Genomic DNA, 13,214 nt, shown 5'->3' on the forward strand with positions numbered 1-13,214 from the left:
ACCTTCTAGAGCAAATATTCTCTCTCCAAGAGCTTCAACAATAGTAAGCAGGGCCAATTCATCCGAGACATTGAAGAAATGCTTTTCTGTTGGCTCACTTGCAATCGATTTTATTTCCTCAACCAATTTTTCAGTGCTTAGGTTGCCTCTGTTGTAGTGGCCAAGAATCTATGGCATTTCCAAAAAGACATGCTAGTGTTGCAAGGTTCAAAAAGACATTCCTGTAGCTCACAAGTGGTACCACATGGAAAACTGAAGAAGCAAATACAGGAACCATTGCCTTGGGAGATCGCTTAGTCATGGATGTTATATAACTATATAAATTGACCTGCTGTGACCAGCCCAGCCAGAAACACCACTCAAGTCTGGACCTGGCCTGTGGAGATCAGCAATCAGGTTGCATGATGGAGAAAGTCTGGGAGGCTCCCATTACTGAACCTTCTGCTGGGATGTGTGTCCTTGGCAGATGCCTGGCTATGTCATCTGTTGATGTTGACCATGATCTAGAGAGCACTGTCCAAGGTTGCAAAGCCAACCGTATTGTACCACTATTGCTTCACTGGCCATTGTAATTTTGAGAAACAATATGCCACAGCAAGGAAAAGCTTTGTGGGTGCCAAATAGGTGATTGTACAAGGGGAGCTGGCCATGTAACGTAAGACGAACCTGATGGATCAGGCCAACAGCCCATCTAGTCTAGCATCCTTGTCTCACTGTCGCCAACCAGATGCCTATGGAAATCATCCATAAGATCTATATTATAGAAACGTGCTACATGGATTTATTATGGTGGGAACTGGGAGAAGCCCAAAGCTAAACATATCCATTTCCCAAAGAGGAGCTAAGCTTTGCCAAACAGATCTCCATGGCCATTATCTCTATTCAGACCCAAACAAAGAGAATCAAACTTATGTGCACAGTTTGTACAAGCACATAAAGTCCTCCCTCACTTAGCGCTTCATCTGCAAAGTGAAGAAAATAATATAGATCTACCTTGTATGTGGTATGAATTACTGAGATGCTGTAGGCAAAGTGCTACACCATTATTCTGAAAAGATGGCCATGCAGCTAATGTAGCATGTTTCCAGATAAACTTGAGGAGAATGGAAGGAGAGAATTCTATGGATCTTTAGGCTCCTGAAAGTGCCACTTACAGCAATCGAAAATCTCTGTATATTTTCTTTTTCGCAATCTTCAATTACTTTCTTTAATTGATAGTTGTCGTGAGATTCTCCATCTGTCACAACTACCATGACTTTCTGGACCCCTGGGCGTGCTCCACGAGATTCTGTAAAAGCTTCTTTCCTAAAAAAAGTCAGAGAAAGAGAGCGATGCACAAGAGAAAAGCAGCTGCAGGCATTCTCCCAGCTAAGGGCCGCAACCAATTATAAGCAGCAAGTACCAAACTAAGCAGGATCAACAGTAGCTAGTATGGCATGCAATAAGTAATCATTTATTAAAGCCTAATACTACATCTGTAGAACCAAGAGAATTATATTGGCTGAACAGAGTCTCTGCAACCGGGATGACTAACCTGTCACCCTTTAGTGTAGCTGGACTCCCAACTTCCATCAGCCCCAGCCAGCATGACGACTTGTCAGGGATCATGGGAGTTGTAGTCTAGAAACCTCTGGAAGGTCACAGTCTCCCCAGCATTAGGTTGGGGTGTTTGATTTGGGTTAAAATCCTTGCTGAAACATGAAGCTCACTGGGTCAGTCACCCTTCCTTACCCACTTTGTATTATGAAGAACAGTAAACAAATGTTCTAAATAAGTAAACAAACTTGGAGTTATATCCAACAAAGTTGGTGCAAGTACTTCCACTTGTGGATCAGAATTTTACCTCCCCCTTCTTTTCACCACACTCCTCCAGATCCTGCAACCCTACCTTCAAGGCAGATAGACCAAGTTAATTCTAGTATCACAGGACCGCATTACAAATATCAACTTGCACAAAACCAACTTGTAAATTGGTGACAATTGGTGAGCATATGAAAAACCAGCATGGTAGCTCATGGGGGCTCGTATTGCATCTTAACCTTGATAAATATTGCACAGTATGCAGTACTTACCTTGCTGTATCAATTCCAAGAGCTGTCATGGTCTGGCGTCCTCCCCGCTGACCAATTTTCTTTGCTGCAACAAGCACTTCTTCCGTAGTTGTATATGTGTTGAGGTTAAATTCATGGGTGACATTTTCTCCATATTGAACAATCCCAACCTATAACACATAATGTCTGCTAAAGTAAGCATTGCAATGATGGAAGAAGAAGAAGAAGAAGAAGAAGAAGAAGAAGAAGAAGGAGGAGGAGGAGGAGGAGGAGGAGGAGGAGGAGGAGGAGGAGGAGGAGGAGGAGGTTGTTGTTTTTTTTTGGTACCTCGCCCATCTGCCTGGGTTGCCCCAGCCATTCTGGGTGGCTCCCAACAGAATATACAAAAACACAATAGAACCACTCTTGGCACCTGCTCTGACAAATGGCGGGGGGGGGGGGGAGAGAGAAGGAGACACACAGTGGCAGTCTGCATGCATCTCCTTCTCCTGCCCTCCAAACTGCATGCTTTATGCCAATACCCTCCAACATTTCTCTGACGAAAATAGGGACGTCCCATTCCGTAATGATAATTTTTTCCATTTTTTATTGATGTCCCAAAAATTCAAAACAAACAAACAGACATACATACATACATACATACATCTTTCATTCTTTCTAATTTAGCTTTAAACATATTGAATCCGTAATGGTAATTTTAATATTTATACCCCACACATCTTACTGGGCTGCTTGCCCAGCCAACTTATATAAAAACGTAATAAAACATTAAACATAAAAAACCTTCCCTATACAGGATTGCCTTCAGGAGGTTCAGGGTTCGGATAACTCCATAGCCTCCAACATTTCTCCAATGAAAATAGGGACATCCTAAGGAAAAGTGGGACATTCTGGGATCAAATCAGAAACTGGGATGGATTCTCTAAATCAGGGATTGTGGCGATCACACAGGGCCCCCAGACGTTTGACGGTCTATTGACCCTGTGCCACCACTGTGATTGCTTTCTTCGCTGCCACTACCCCGCTTCTCACGGGGACACATGGAGTCCAGACAGTTGTTAACATTAACAAACAATCAAGTTTATTTTTAAACAAGAGGAACAAGAGTATGGTTTCAGTTTATTTTTCTCTTGCCAGTTTCTTAATCTTAATTCCTAACAACTCCAAACTGATTATTCCAACAATCTATCTGACTCCCCCTAACAATTCCTCTCACTCTCTCACAATACAACTTGACCAACCCACTGCCTATTCCTCCCTCTTCCTTCTCCAATTTCCAAACCTCAACTCTCAACTCCCAAACCTCAACTGACTTTCAAAACCTCCCACTCTAACTTTTACTCCCCCCTTGCATTCTCACTGGCCAATCACATCACACTCATTTTAACCCTTTCCTTATGACCCACCTAGGAGGGATGTCCCTGGAAAATAGGGACACTTGGAGGGTCCCAACTAAAGAAGTGCAAGGCCTTCAAATCAAGGCCACTCCAGAGCACCAGATCGGGCCCCAAATGGGGTTGTGCAGAGCCCACATCTATGCGCTTATAGTGGGTTCCTCTTGCTTTCTGCTCAAGACAGAGAAGCTATCTAAAATGTGAAAACTGATTCACACTTGGCAAAAGCTTCCTAATGGAAAACCTGTTCTGGGTAGGACATTTGCATGGATCATACTTGTAACAAATCCTTACATATCCATCACATGAACACATGGCAGGAAGTCACTGCTGGTGGCAGCTGACCCCTTGCGCTTTTGGCAGTACAGTTTCACGTATGCGTGCTCATCAAACACACACTGTACGCAAAGTCCCTTAATTTCCCCAACTTCGCTTGTAAAAGAAACATGAAACAGAAAAGAAAGATAAACAACTCTCTCCCCACCCCGAAAAATAACCTCTTTCTTCATCTCCACTTGCTTTGATGTTATGGGAGGTTCTTGACTAGAGGTGATCTGCGCAATGTTCCATTAGCATATTTCAAGTTTATGTTTGCCTTTGATATTTTGAGTACACGCTGCTCAGTTGTGGGGTGAAAATGCACCTTGATTTGGCATATTTATCTGTTCCTCATCTATTATTAAAAGCCCTGTAACATTGACAGATTGAATATCAATAAGGCCTCTACAGGTTTTATCTAATCGTATTCTTTTATAGCCGGGCCAGTTTGCATTTTTAGTTTAGGCTTTGCAGATGTGCTTCCCAATCAGTTTTATAACCCATCTCTTTTTAGTAAAAACATCTTTGTTTACTGGCACTCACTGGTGCCATTTGAACCGAATAACGTCAATGGAAGCACAAATGTTTTACGGTTGCAAAAATTAAAATAATGATACCACAGTTATTACTGCAATTATAGAGTTTCACCTGAAGGAAACATGAAAACCACAGTTACGAAAATAAAATGTTAGTATGACACTTCATAGTTATTTTATTACAAATCTGAAACTCCTGGTGCAAGTTGCAGTCATTCCAACCTCCACCCTTCACTATGAGGTTTCTGTTTCAGGTGTGACATGCCTTTACAAATGCGTTACAGCTAGAAGAAAAAGGAAGCAGGCTGAAGACCGGGGTGCAGGAGATGAGAAGGAGCAAGTTCACATTATTACTGCAGAAAAGAAATTAGATACAAAGATTCTTCCTCCACCAGTTATAGAATTCAGGACTGCGTGAACCAGTAACAAAAAAGTAGTAGATTTGAGACCCACAACACATAACCTTTGTTCTGGTGTTTACTGAGATCTTTGTTTCCATGTACTCAAATTTTGCGTTGAGACCTTTTTTGGGGGTTTTGTTTTTTAAAAGAAAGGTGGCTAAAAATGTAAATAACAACACAAATTCAGTAAAGGGGCTAGATGAACCTCTCTAGGAAAAGAGATCCAGACCCTGGATGTAGCCGCTGAAAAGGCCCTCTTCTAAGTCCTCACCACGTACCTTAGATTGAGGTAGGACATAGGCTGCCAAATATTGGAGAAAAGTGACCTTCAGGTCGGTGAAGGATATTTTCAGCCATAACCAACACTTTTAATAGCATTATCATAAGGACTCCCCTCCCTCTCCTCTTCTCTCCCAAAGCAGATTTGAGGGGGCTGGAAGGAGAGGGAGCGGAAGTTCTGTTGCATAAGTAGAAGTCCTTGCGCTAATGACATGACTTCATTGGATACAACCCTATATGCCTGGAACATAAATATCATTGGTTATCTAGCTTACAGTGTAATGCTGCACATTTTTAGCTAGAAATTTAACAAATACTCAGAAGTAAGCTCCATCAAGTTCATTGAGACTTACTTCCAGCTAAGTAGATTCAGGACTTCAGCCTTACTCTTTTCCCTTCATCCCTAATCAAAAACGGAAGACAAAACGTGTTTTTCACCATACCTGTGTCTCTTTGGGGCCTATGTCCATATTTCTCAGCAGGCTGTCCAAGAAAGCAGTGACACTCTCCCATGGGTAAATACTGTTGGAGCCATCAAGAACAATAACAATGTCCAGCTGGGTCTTGCATTCTGCAACGTGAATTGTTGGATCTTAAAGAAGTGCCCCAATGCATCAGGAGGAAATTAATAATGCCTTTGAAAAAACTAAACTAAATCTTAGCTGGCACTCTCGATACTTTACTTGCAAGGACCCCTCCCCTTTACTTTCAGGGGAAATTACTTTTAGGTAAATATGCTGATATCACAGGCTGCAACATTTAATTGTTCGGTCTTGATGGCGTTACTTATACCTCTTCTTCTGTATCCCATTGACATTTCTTCCTCTGGAGCTAATTTCTACAACTGAGACTTGCTGAGATTCTAGATGGGAACTCTGAAAGCAGGAGTATAGGGAGGAAACCTGTGGCCTTCCGGGTCTTATTGGGCTTCAATTTCCATCACCCCTGGGTACTGGCTGTGCTAACTGGGGCTGATGGGAGTTGGCATTCAAAAACATCTGGAAGGTCACAGGTTTCCCATCCCAGAGCTAATGAAGAAGAAGATACTCAGTTGTTGACCTTTAAAGTCAGTGCCTAGAGCAGCCTGGGCAGCTTGGTTGCTGGGCAAGAGCATTAGGATGACAAAGTTGAGTAGAAAAGTTAATATCCAATTTCCCTGATAGATTATATTCCGATGCATGTCACTGTGTGCAATAATTGTCACATGCATGCTTGCCAACCAGATAGTGGACATACAGCTGAGGGTGGCGTTTAGGAAGGAACAGTAAATTTATTACAGTAGTCGTACATAGAAGAAGATACTTCTGTTGGGATGTATCTAAGGCAGTGGAAGTGTGAACCCGGACACTTTGGCAGTGGCACACTAGGGCCTTTTTCCTTGTGCTACTAGAACCGTGTTGCAGGCAGAGGGAACAGCTGGCCTTATCCCTAATGCACTAGGGATAAGCTCAGGATTTCATTGGCATTCCAAATGAGAAACTACCCAGTTCAATATTTGAACTGAAGCACAGCTACCCTTTGAAATTCACACTTCCCCAAATTTTGTGATGCTATTTTGCAGCCAAATAATGTGCTCACAAATGCGTATACTAGCGAATGTTTGCATAAAAACACATACATTTTTTGGGGGGTGGGAACCAAGATGAACACAAAACTGCAAAGGTGATGTTGGCATCTGACTGTTTTGGCAGTAGATCAGCAAGGATTCTAGCTCCCAGTTGTTTCAGAAAGGGCATTTTACACTAGTGATCATCCCCAATAGATAGTTCAGATGTTTTACACTTGCCACAAGTTTTTCAGTTGCTGGCTATCCCAGAGCATGTGATTATGCACATTAATAAAACACGTGATCCAAGTTGCTGTTACTGGCTGGCTGAAATGTCTGTGATTTCCAAAAGAAAGGATGCCTCCAAGATCACAGGAATTGCAGCAACTAATAACATCCAGCATTTCCTGGCTCTCACATACTTTGACATGTGCAAAAATGTCTGGGATGGGTCACATATGTCAGGGGGGTGCGAGGTATGCAACATTCAAAGTGGCCCGAAGTCAAGAAAACAACTGCTCTGGCTTCCTCAGTGATGACTCAGACAAAACCAAAGAAATATGGTTAGTCTGGCATTATTTATAATTGTCCTCAGCCAGGGAGCAAGAAGAAGAATTTGGAGAAAGGAGAAGCAAAACCATATGTTCCCACAGCATGCTCTCTGGAAAACGGATCATAAAGTAATTCTGAAAGCAAGACAGTGCGTTTCTTCAATGGGATCTACCTCTGGGAATCAATATAGATAATGGAATGCCATCAAAATAACAGTAGGACAGGTTGGTAATGTGTTGAACATCTTGCCTTGCAGACCAGTCAAGTCACATACTGGAAAGGTCCAGGAGAAACCTAAAAACCTCTCTAGTAGTGTAGGGTTTATATGAGTGGGATCTGAAATGCACTGTTGCAGGATGAAGTAGCATTGTTTAGGATTCCAGCCACTCCAATCTAGCACCACCTATGAATTCCTTCACCTCAAACATTCAGTCAGTGTTCCATGGCCACTGAGTATGCCCACTCCTAAAGAGATTCTTTTGGGTCCTCGCTAGGGATGGATGGAACTGTCAATTTTTGTTTCTCTCATTTTCTCATTTTTTTCCCAATCTAAAGTTCAATGTTTCACATCGGTTCCTGATTTTTTTCCTCTTGTTCCCAAGAAAATTCACCAGCATTTTACTGGGAATTTCTCCTAAAATATAAATGTCTGCATCCTGTTTTGCCCAGCACATTTTCCCAAAGCAGTTCACCCACAACAGGCATCCCCAAACTTGGCCCTCCAGATGTTTTGGGACTACAACACCCATCATCCCTAGCTGACAGGCCCAGTGGCCAGGGATGATGGGAATTGTAGTTCCAAAACATCTGGAGAGCCAAGTTTGGGGATGCCAGCCCTACAATAATGCATTTTTGTATTTATTTATTTTTTACTAAAATATCTGTTTTCATGGACATTTTGCTCCATTATATGCCTTTTTGTACACACTGCTTGGCTTGAGAACCGCACCTCAAAATTCAGGCAAACGCAAATTTCCAAGGATGGCTGTGTTTTGGCTCCAAATTTCTTCCCCATTCCAAATCCTCACCTAGCATTTTCTTTCAGAGGTTTCACATCTCTCTGCAAAGTTTGGGGTTCCCCCAAGCCTGCTTGATATCTTATTTTGTGCATGGGGTGCCCTTTTGGCAACAAAACCAATGACGTTCACAGCCTGAACATCAGAAATAGATAGAATGAGAGAGCAGCAGCCGCCGCCAGGCCATTTTATGCAAAAATACTGCAGCTTGTGGAATGCCTTCCCAAGGGAAGCTTGCCTGGCCCCTTGTGAAGATGCCATTTCAGTGTCTGGTGCAGACATTTTCCCAGGCCTTTGAATTATTTGAAGCTGTTGAGAACTAACATGTTTATTATGCTTTGTTGGGTTTTATGTGCTGCATTCCACTGCTGTTTTAAATTGTTGCTGTGCTGTAAATTAGTATTGTATCATTATTATATATATTCTGGACTTTTTCTCTTATAAGTTGCCCTGCTACCTGGTGGCAAAAGTGTGGTATATAAATCTTAGGAACAAAAAATATAAAAGCTTCCTTTGAGATATAGCTATGATGTTTCATGATGGGTGAGTTATAGCAGCTGAAAATATGTATTTGCCATCTAGTCCAGCTTTCTACATAGAATCACATGTCTTTCTATGGACTACTGTCAAGGGAAAAGGTGGGTACTACTACTACTACTACTAATGGTAGATAAGGTAAAGGCAAAAGACCCTTGGACGGTTAAGTCCAGTCAAGAGCGACTATGGGGTTGCGGCACTCATCTCGCTTTCAGGCCAAGGGAGCCGGCGTTTGTCCACAGATAGCTTTCTGGGTCATGTGGCCAGCATGACTAAACTGCTTCTGGCACAACGTAACACCGTGACAGAAATCAGAGCACACAGAAATGCCATTTACCTTCCTGCCACAGTGGTACCTATTTATCTACTTGCACTGGCGTGCTTTCAAACTGCTAGGTTGGCAGGAGCTGGGACAGAGCAACGGGGGCTCACTCCGTTGCAGGGATTCAAACCACCGACCTTATGATCACCCAAATGCACACAATTGCACCAGAACCAATTTGTTCTGTAAGCACAAGGATTTCTACTTCTGCAACAGAACTTACTGTCTCCTTTTGCTCCTGCACCCTCCCCAAATCTGCTCCAGGGGACTGGGGAAAACCCCAGAAGAGATTTAGGGGACACATGGGAGTAGGAGAGGCAGTGGAAGTTCCATTTCGCAAGCAGAAATCTTTGAACTGATGGAACAAGTGAGTTAGACACTGCCCCTTGTTTTCGAGGGAGTTTTTTTCTGGGATCTAAACTTGAGCAGGACCTCTCGCACTCCAGATATCAAAAAATAGTCAACAAAACAAGTTTATGAGGGCATTTGTCTTCTTAATCTAAAGAGGCACTCCGTTCGCTGTGACTACATAAAGATTATTTTTAGCCTGATCTTTGCTCATGACATAGCATCCCAAACTCTGTTTATGCTAAGCAGCAGCCAGAAGCAGCAAGCAGTTAGGTAATATACAGACAATGATAACATTTACTTAACTTGGTAATGCTGGTGGCCTTGAAAAATAGTTTCTGCTTTTTGGTATGCTTCTGTGTATACGTTTGTCTCCCTCGGTGCTCAATAATTTCAGCACGTAGAAGAGCAGCGCTCTCATATACATACCTTGTACAGATGGGGCGATGGAGTTTACAACCTCGAAAGTGGAGCTGACATTGGAGCAGATACCAGTGGTGTAATGTAAGCGCCCACATTTGTAAGCATAAAGAGGCCCACATGCCTTAAGTAAAGGAGAAAAAGGTTACAGTTTAAACAAGTCAGCTTCATAATAATTCAAGGTCTGGGGATATCACAAAATGGCAGCATAAAACACATGGCAACACCAGTGTGATGCCACATTAAGGATCATGTCGTTGCTTCAGTGTTATGATTTATATATCCTTATGTGAACCACTTTGAGTTCTTCTGGTGATGAAAAGTGGTATATGAAAACATAAAATAAACGTAATTGCCAGGCAGAGATGACCTTAACTACATCTGGACTGGCTAATAGACGACCCATGAACCAGATCTGTTCCCCATAACAATTTGTGAAAATAAAATTAATTTTTAAAAAATATATACAAAATTTGGAACCCTCTTGTAATTTGGACCTCAACTTGTAAGAAACAGATGTTCCATGCTTTGAGTTGTATCTGCCTCACTCATACTCAAGACTGACCCACTGAAGTCAATAGACCTGCTAGGCTAGCTTAGTGCCAACATTAATATGCACAAGGAAACAAATTTGTACCACACAATCAACCCTGGGCTGGGGGACCACCCAGAGGCGACAAAGGGGGGAGGGGGAAGAGAGTATTGCTTCTTTCCAATACTTTTTTTGCAGAAACTCTATTGGATCCAAGCCCATGCTGCAAAGAGAAGGGACATTTCTTTAAGCTGAAAGACTCCCTCCATTAATAGAAGGACTCTGCTGGTCCAAGCCATTATATAAACACATCTACGGAATATTTTGGAAAGCAGTTTTGTGGTTGTGGTGCATTTGGGTACTTCTTAAGATACTGTAACAAGGTTTTGTCTGTAGGTTCATGAGATCAAGGAGTAGATTTTCATCTATACGTCTATACAGTTGGACACCATTTTGAATCAATATGGCAGACTGAACATTTCAAAACTGCACTGATTTCAAAACTGCACTGATATCCCCCCGCTCAGAATTGCCAAGCAATGGTGGGAATGAGGCTGCTGGTCACTTGTTTCCTTAAAATACTTTATTCATTCACCAGAAATCCTCCATTTGGGTTAGTCACTAAAGTTGCTCCAAGGGTCATGTTCTCCTTTACTTCCGCAACGTGAGGAATGGAGATGTCATCTATAAATAGATCAGAAATGTAAAATATGTGGAAACGTGCAAGCAAGATGTTAAATCATGTAGCAGTTTCTCTAAACTAAAACACCCAACCTTTTATATATAAAACACAGTCTTTTTCTGTTCCCCTTCCTCCTCCCTCTTGATTCAGATTCTGATGAACAAGTCAAAGGCCTGGCTCTCATCCCAGAAACTTTGTCTGGGACACTGCTTCACATAGTTTTCTTGATCCTCAAAGAGGATGTCAAAACAGCAATGCAGTGACAACAGGAGACAAGCATTCACATAAATTACAAATGAGAACAAATCAAACCTTTCCAGCTCCTCTCTTGTAAAACTACTAAATTATTTGATAGGATATTAAAAAATCAGCAGCATTCATGACAGTTCAATGGGTAGAAAGGTGAAATAGTTATTGGACAGGAAATGTATTAGGATTCACACCGGTCCCCCTATTAGTAAGTTGACCCATGTAGGGACACACTTAAGTAAAATTGTTTAATTGTACGTTGAAATGGAAAATACAGTGGTACCACGGGTTACAAACACCTTGGGTTACAAACATTTCAGGTTATAGACTCCGCTAACCCGGATGTAGTACCTTGAACTTTACCTCAGGATGAGAACAGAAATCGTGCAGCAGCGGCGCGGCGACAGTGGGAAGCCCCATTAGCTAAAGTGATACCTCAGGTTAAGAACAGACCTCCAGAACGAATTAAGTTTGTAATCAGAGGTACCACTGTCACTCTGTATGTGTACTGCTAGAGGGATAATATGGAAACATCTGTTGAGCTAAACAAAATCTCTCAGAGCGCCTAACAGGTTAATTATTGACTGATAATGTATCTCTGCTGCTCTGACACAAGGTGTTTAACTTAAGTCACATGAAAAAGACTGAATTTTAGCCCTATGCATATGTTAATCTGTGAGCATCCATTTTGTATGAGTCTTTGTTCTCAATCCACAGAAGAGGGTGGTGTGCTAATAACATTATCTCCAGGAGAAAACAGCCTCCAGGCTAATGGAATCTGGGCTGGAGAGCCAGAGCTTTGATTTCGGCTCTGGATAGAATAAATTCATATTTCTAAGATGTTCAGCCTTTGCTGGGCCCACATATATTATGCAACTATCTGGCTGACATATGGGTTGGACTCAACAACATCATACTCAGGTAGACCCATTGAAATGGACCAAACTTAGTCATGATCGTTAAAATTAAGAGTAGGACTTAGTAAGAATTAGTTGAATGGCACCCTATACCAGGCACTTTGGCGGGAGCAGTCTGAAAGCATAGTAAACAATTTGCCTCTTGAGCCTCTTCAAGAGTTGATTCAGATTTCACTCTAGAGCCAGGTATGTATAAAGGTGTCAAAAAATGTTTTTTTTAAATAAAAAACACCCCAAAACACTTGTTCCTGCTTTTATGTATAAATGTGCAGTCATAAAAGTCCTGTGAAGTCAGGTCTGTCAACAGCTTTGCAAATGTTCCAGAAAAGAAACAGGCAGGAATTTAATGCATGATTTGAAAACTAAGAGGCCTGCCTGATAGCTAAACGTTTTTCACACTCTGGAAGAAAGGCAGAGAGCAGCCAAAGCAGTTAGTACAGAATGGTGCAGCAGGACTGTCAACAGGACACAGAGCATATTACACTTCTATGCAAAGATCTGCATTGACTGCTGATTTGTTACCAGGCCAAAAGCAAGGTGTTACTATTTGTATATAAATCCCTTAACAGTTTAGGACTAGTTTACTTAAAAGATCGTCTTACACCATACGTACCCACTGGACTGATCTGATATGTTGAAGTGGCAGTTTTACAACTTCCATATAATATTCTTTCTGCACTTGCAGGGAATCAATCTTTTAGTATGGTGTCACCTATGCTCTGGAACTCCCTGCCCGTTAGTATTAAGCAAGAACTTTCACTGAACCTCATCAGGATTCTGCGAAAACTAAAATTAAACTTTGCCAAAGTACTTCTCCCAGCTGCCGGCGAGAAGTAAGAGGAACACACAAGCCCAAAGCTTTGCTCAGGCTTGTTTCAGCAGTAGTGTGCAGTATTAAGCCAAGGTTTAGCATGTTGTTTACAGTAACAAAAGGAGGGATCTAACAAAGGGAGAGCAAAATGCACGAACCACAAAATATCTTGTTTATATTGTGTGTATCTCATAGAGACTAGTTCAAGGCCTGCTTATTTTTCTCCACACTATTGCATTCAGGTGCTTGACTGTAAGGAGGCGCATTAGTTTTAACACTGCAGCATCATGGAGCTGCTCCTCT

General features: G+C 41.9%; 1 protein-coding gene across 1 annotated transcript in view; it reads right to left on the reverse strand.

Moving 5' to 3' along the window:
• ITGA1 (integrin subunit alpha 1) overlaps window positions 1-13,214 on the reverse strand; it is a 68,190-nt gene that overhangs the window by 35,470 nt on the left and 19,506 nt on the right. Inside the window, exons 4-9 of the mRNA XM_081212682.1 lie at window positions 10,848-10,936; window positions 9,730-9,844; window positions 5,423-5,550; window positions 2,073-2,221; window positions 1,155-1,305; window positions 3-168 (exon numbers count right to left, since the gene is read on the reverse strand). Of these exons, the coding sequence (XP_081068808.1) occupies window positions 3-168; window positions 1,155-1,305; window positions 2,073-2,221; window positions 5,423-5,550; window positions 9,730-9,844; window positions 10,848-10,936 (798 nt within the window). The remainder of the gene's footprint in view (window positions 1-2; window positions 169-1,154; window positions 1,306-2,072; window positions 2,222-5,422; window positions 5,551-9,729; window positions 9,845-10,847; window positions 10,937-13,214) is intronic.

The sequence above is a fragment of the Podarcis bocagei genome (assembly GCF_964188305.1).
Source record: "Podarcis bocagei genome assembly, chromosome: 11".
Taxonomy (NCBI): Eukaryota; Metazoa; Chordata; class Lepidosauria; order Squamata; family Lacertidae; genus Podarcis; species Podarcis bocagei.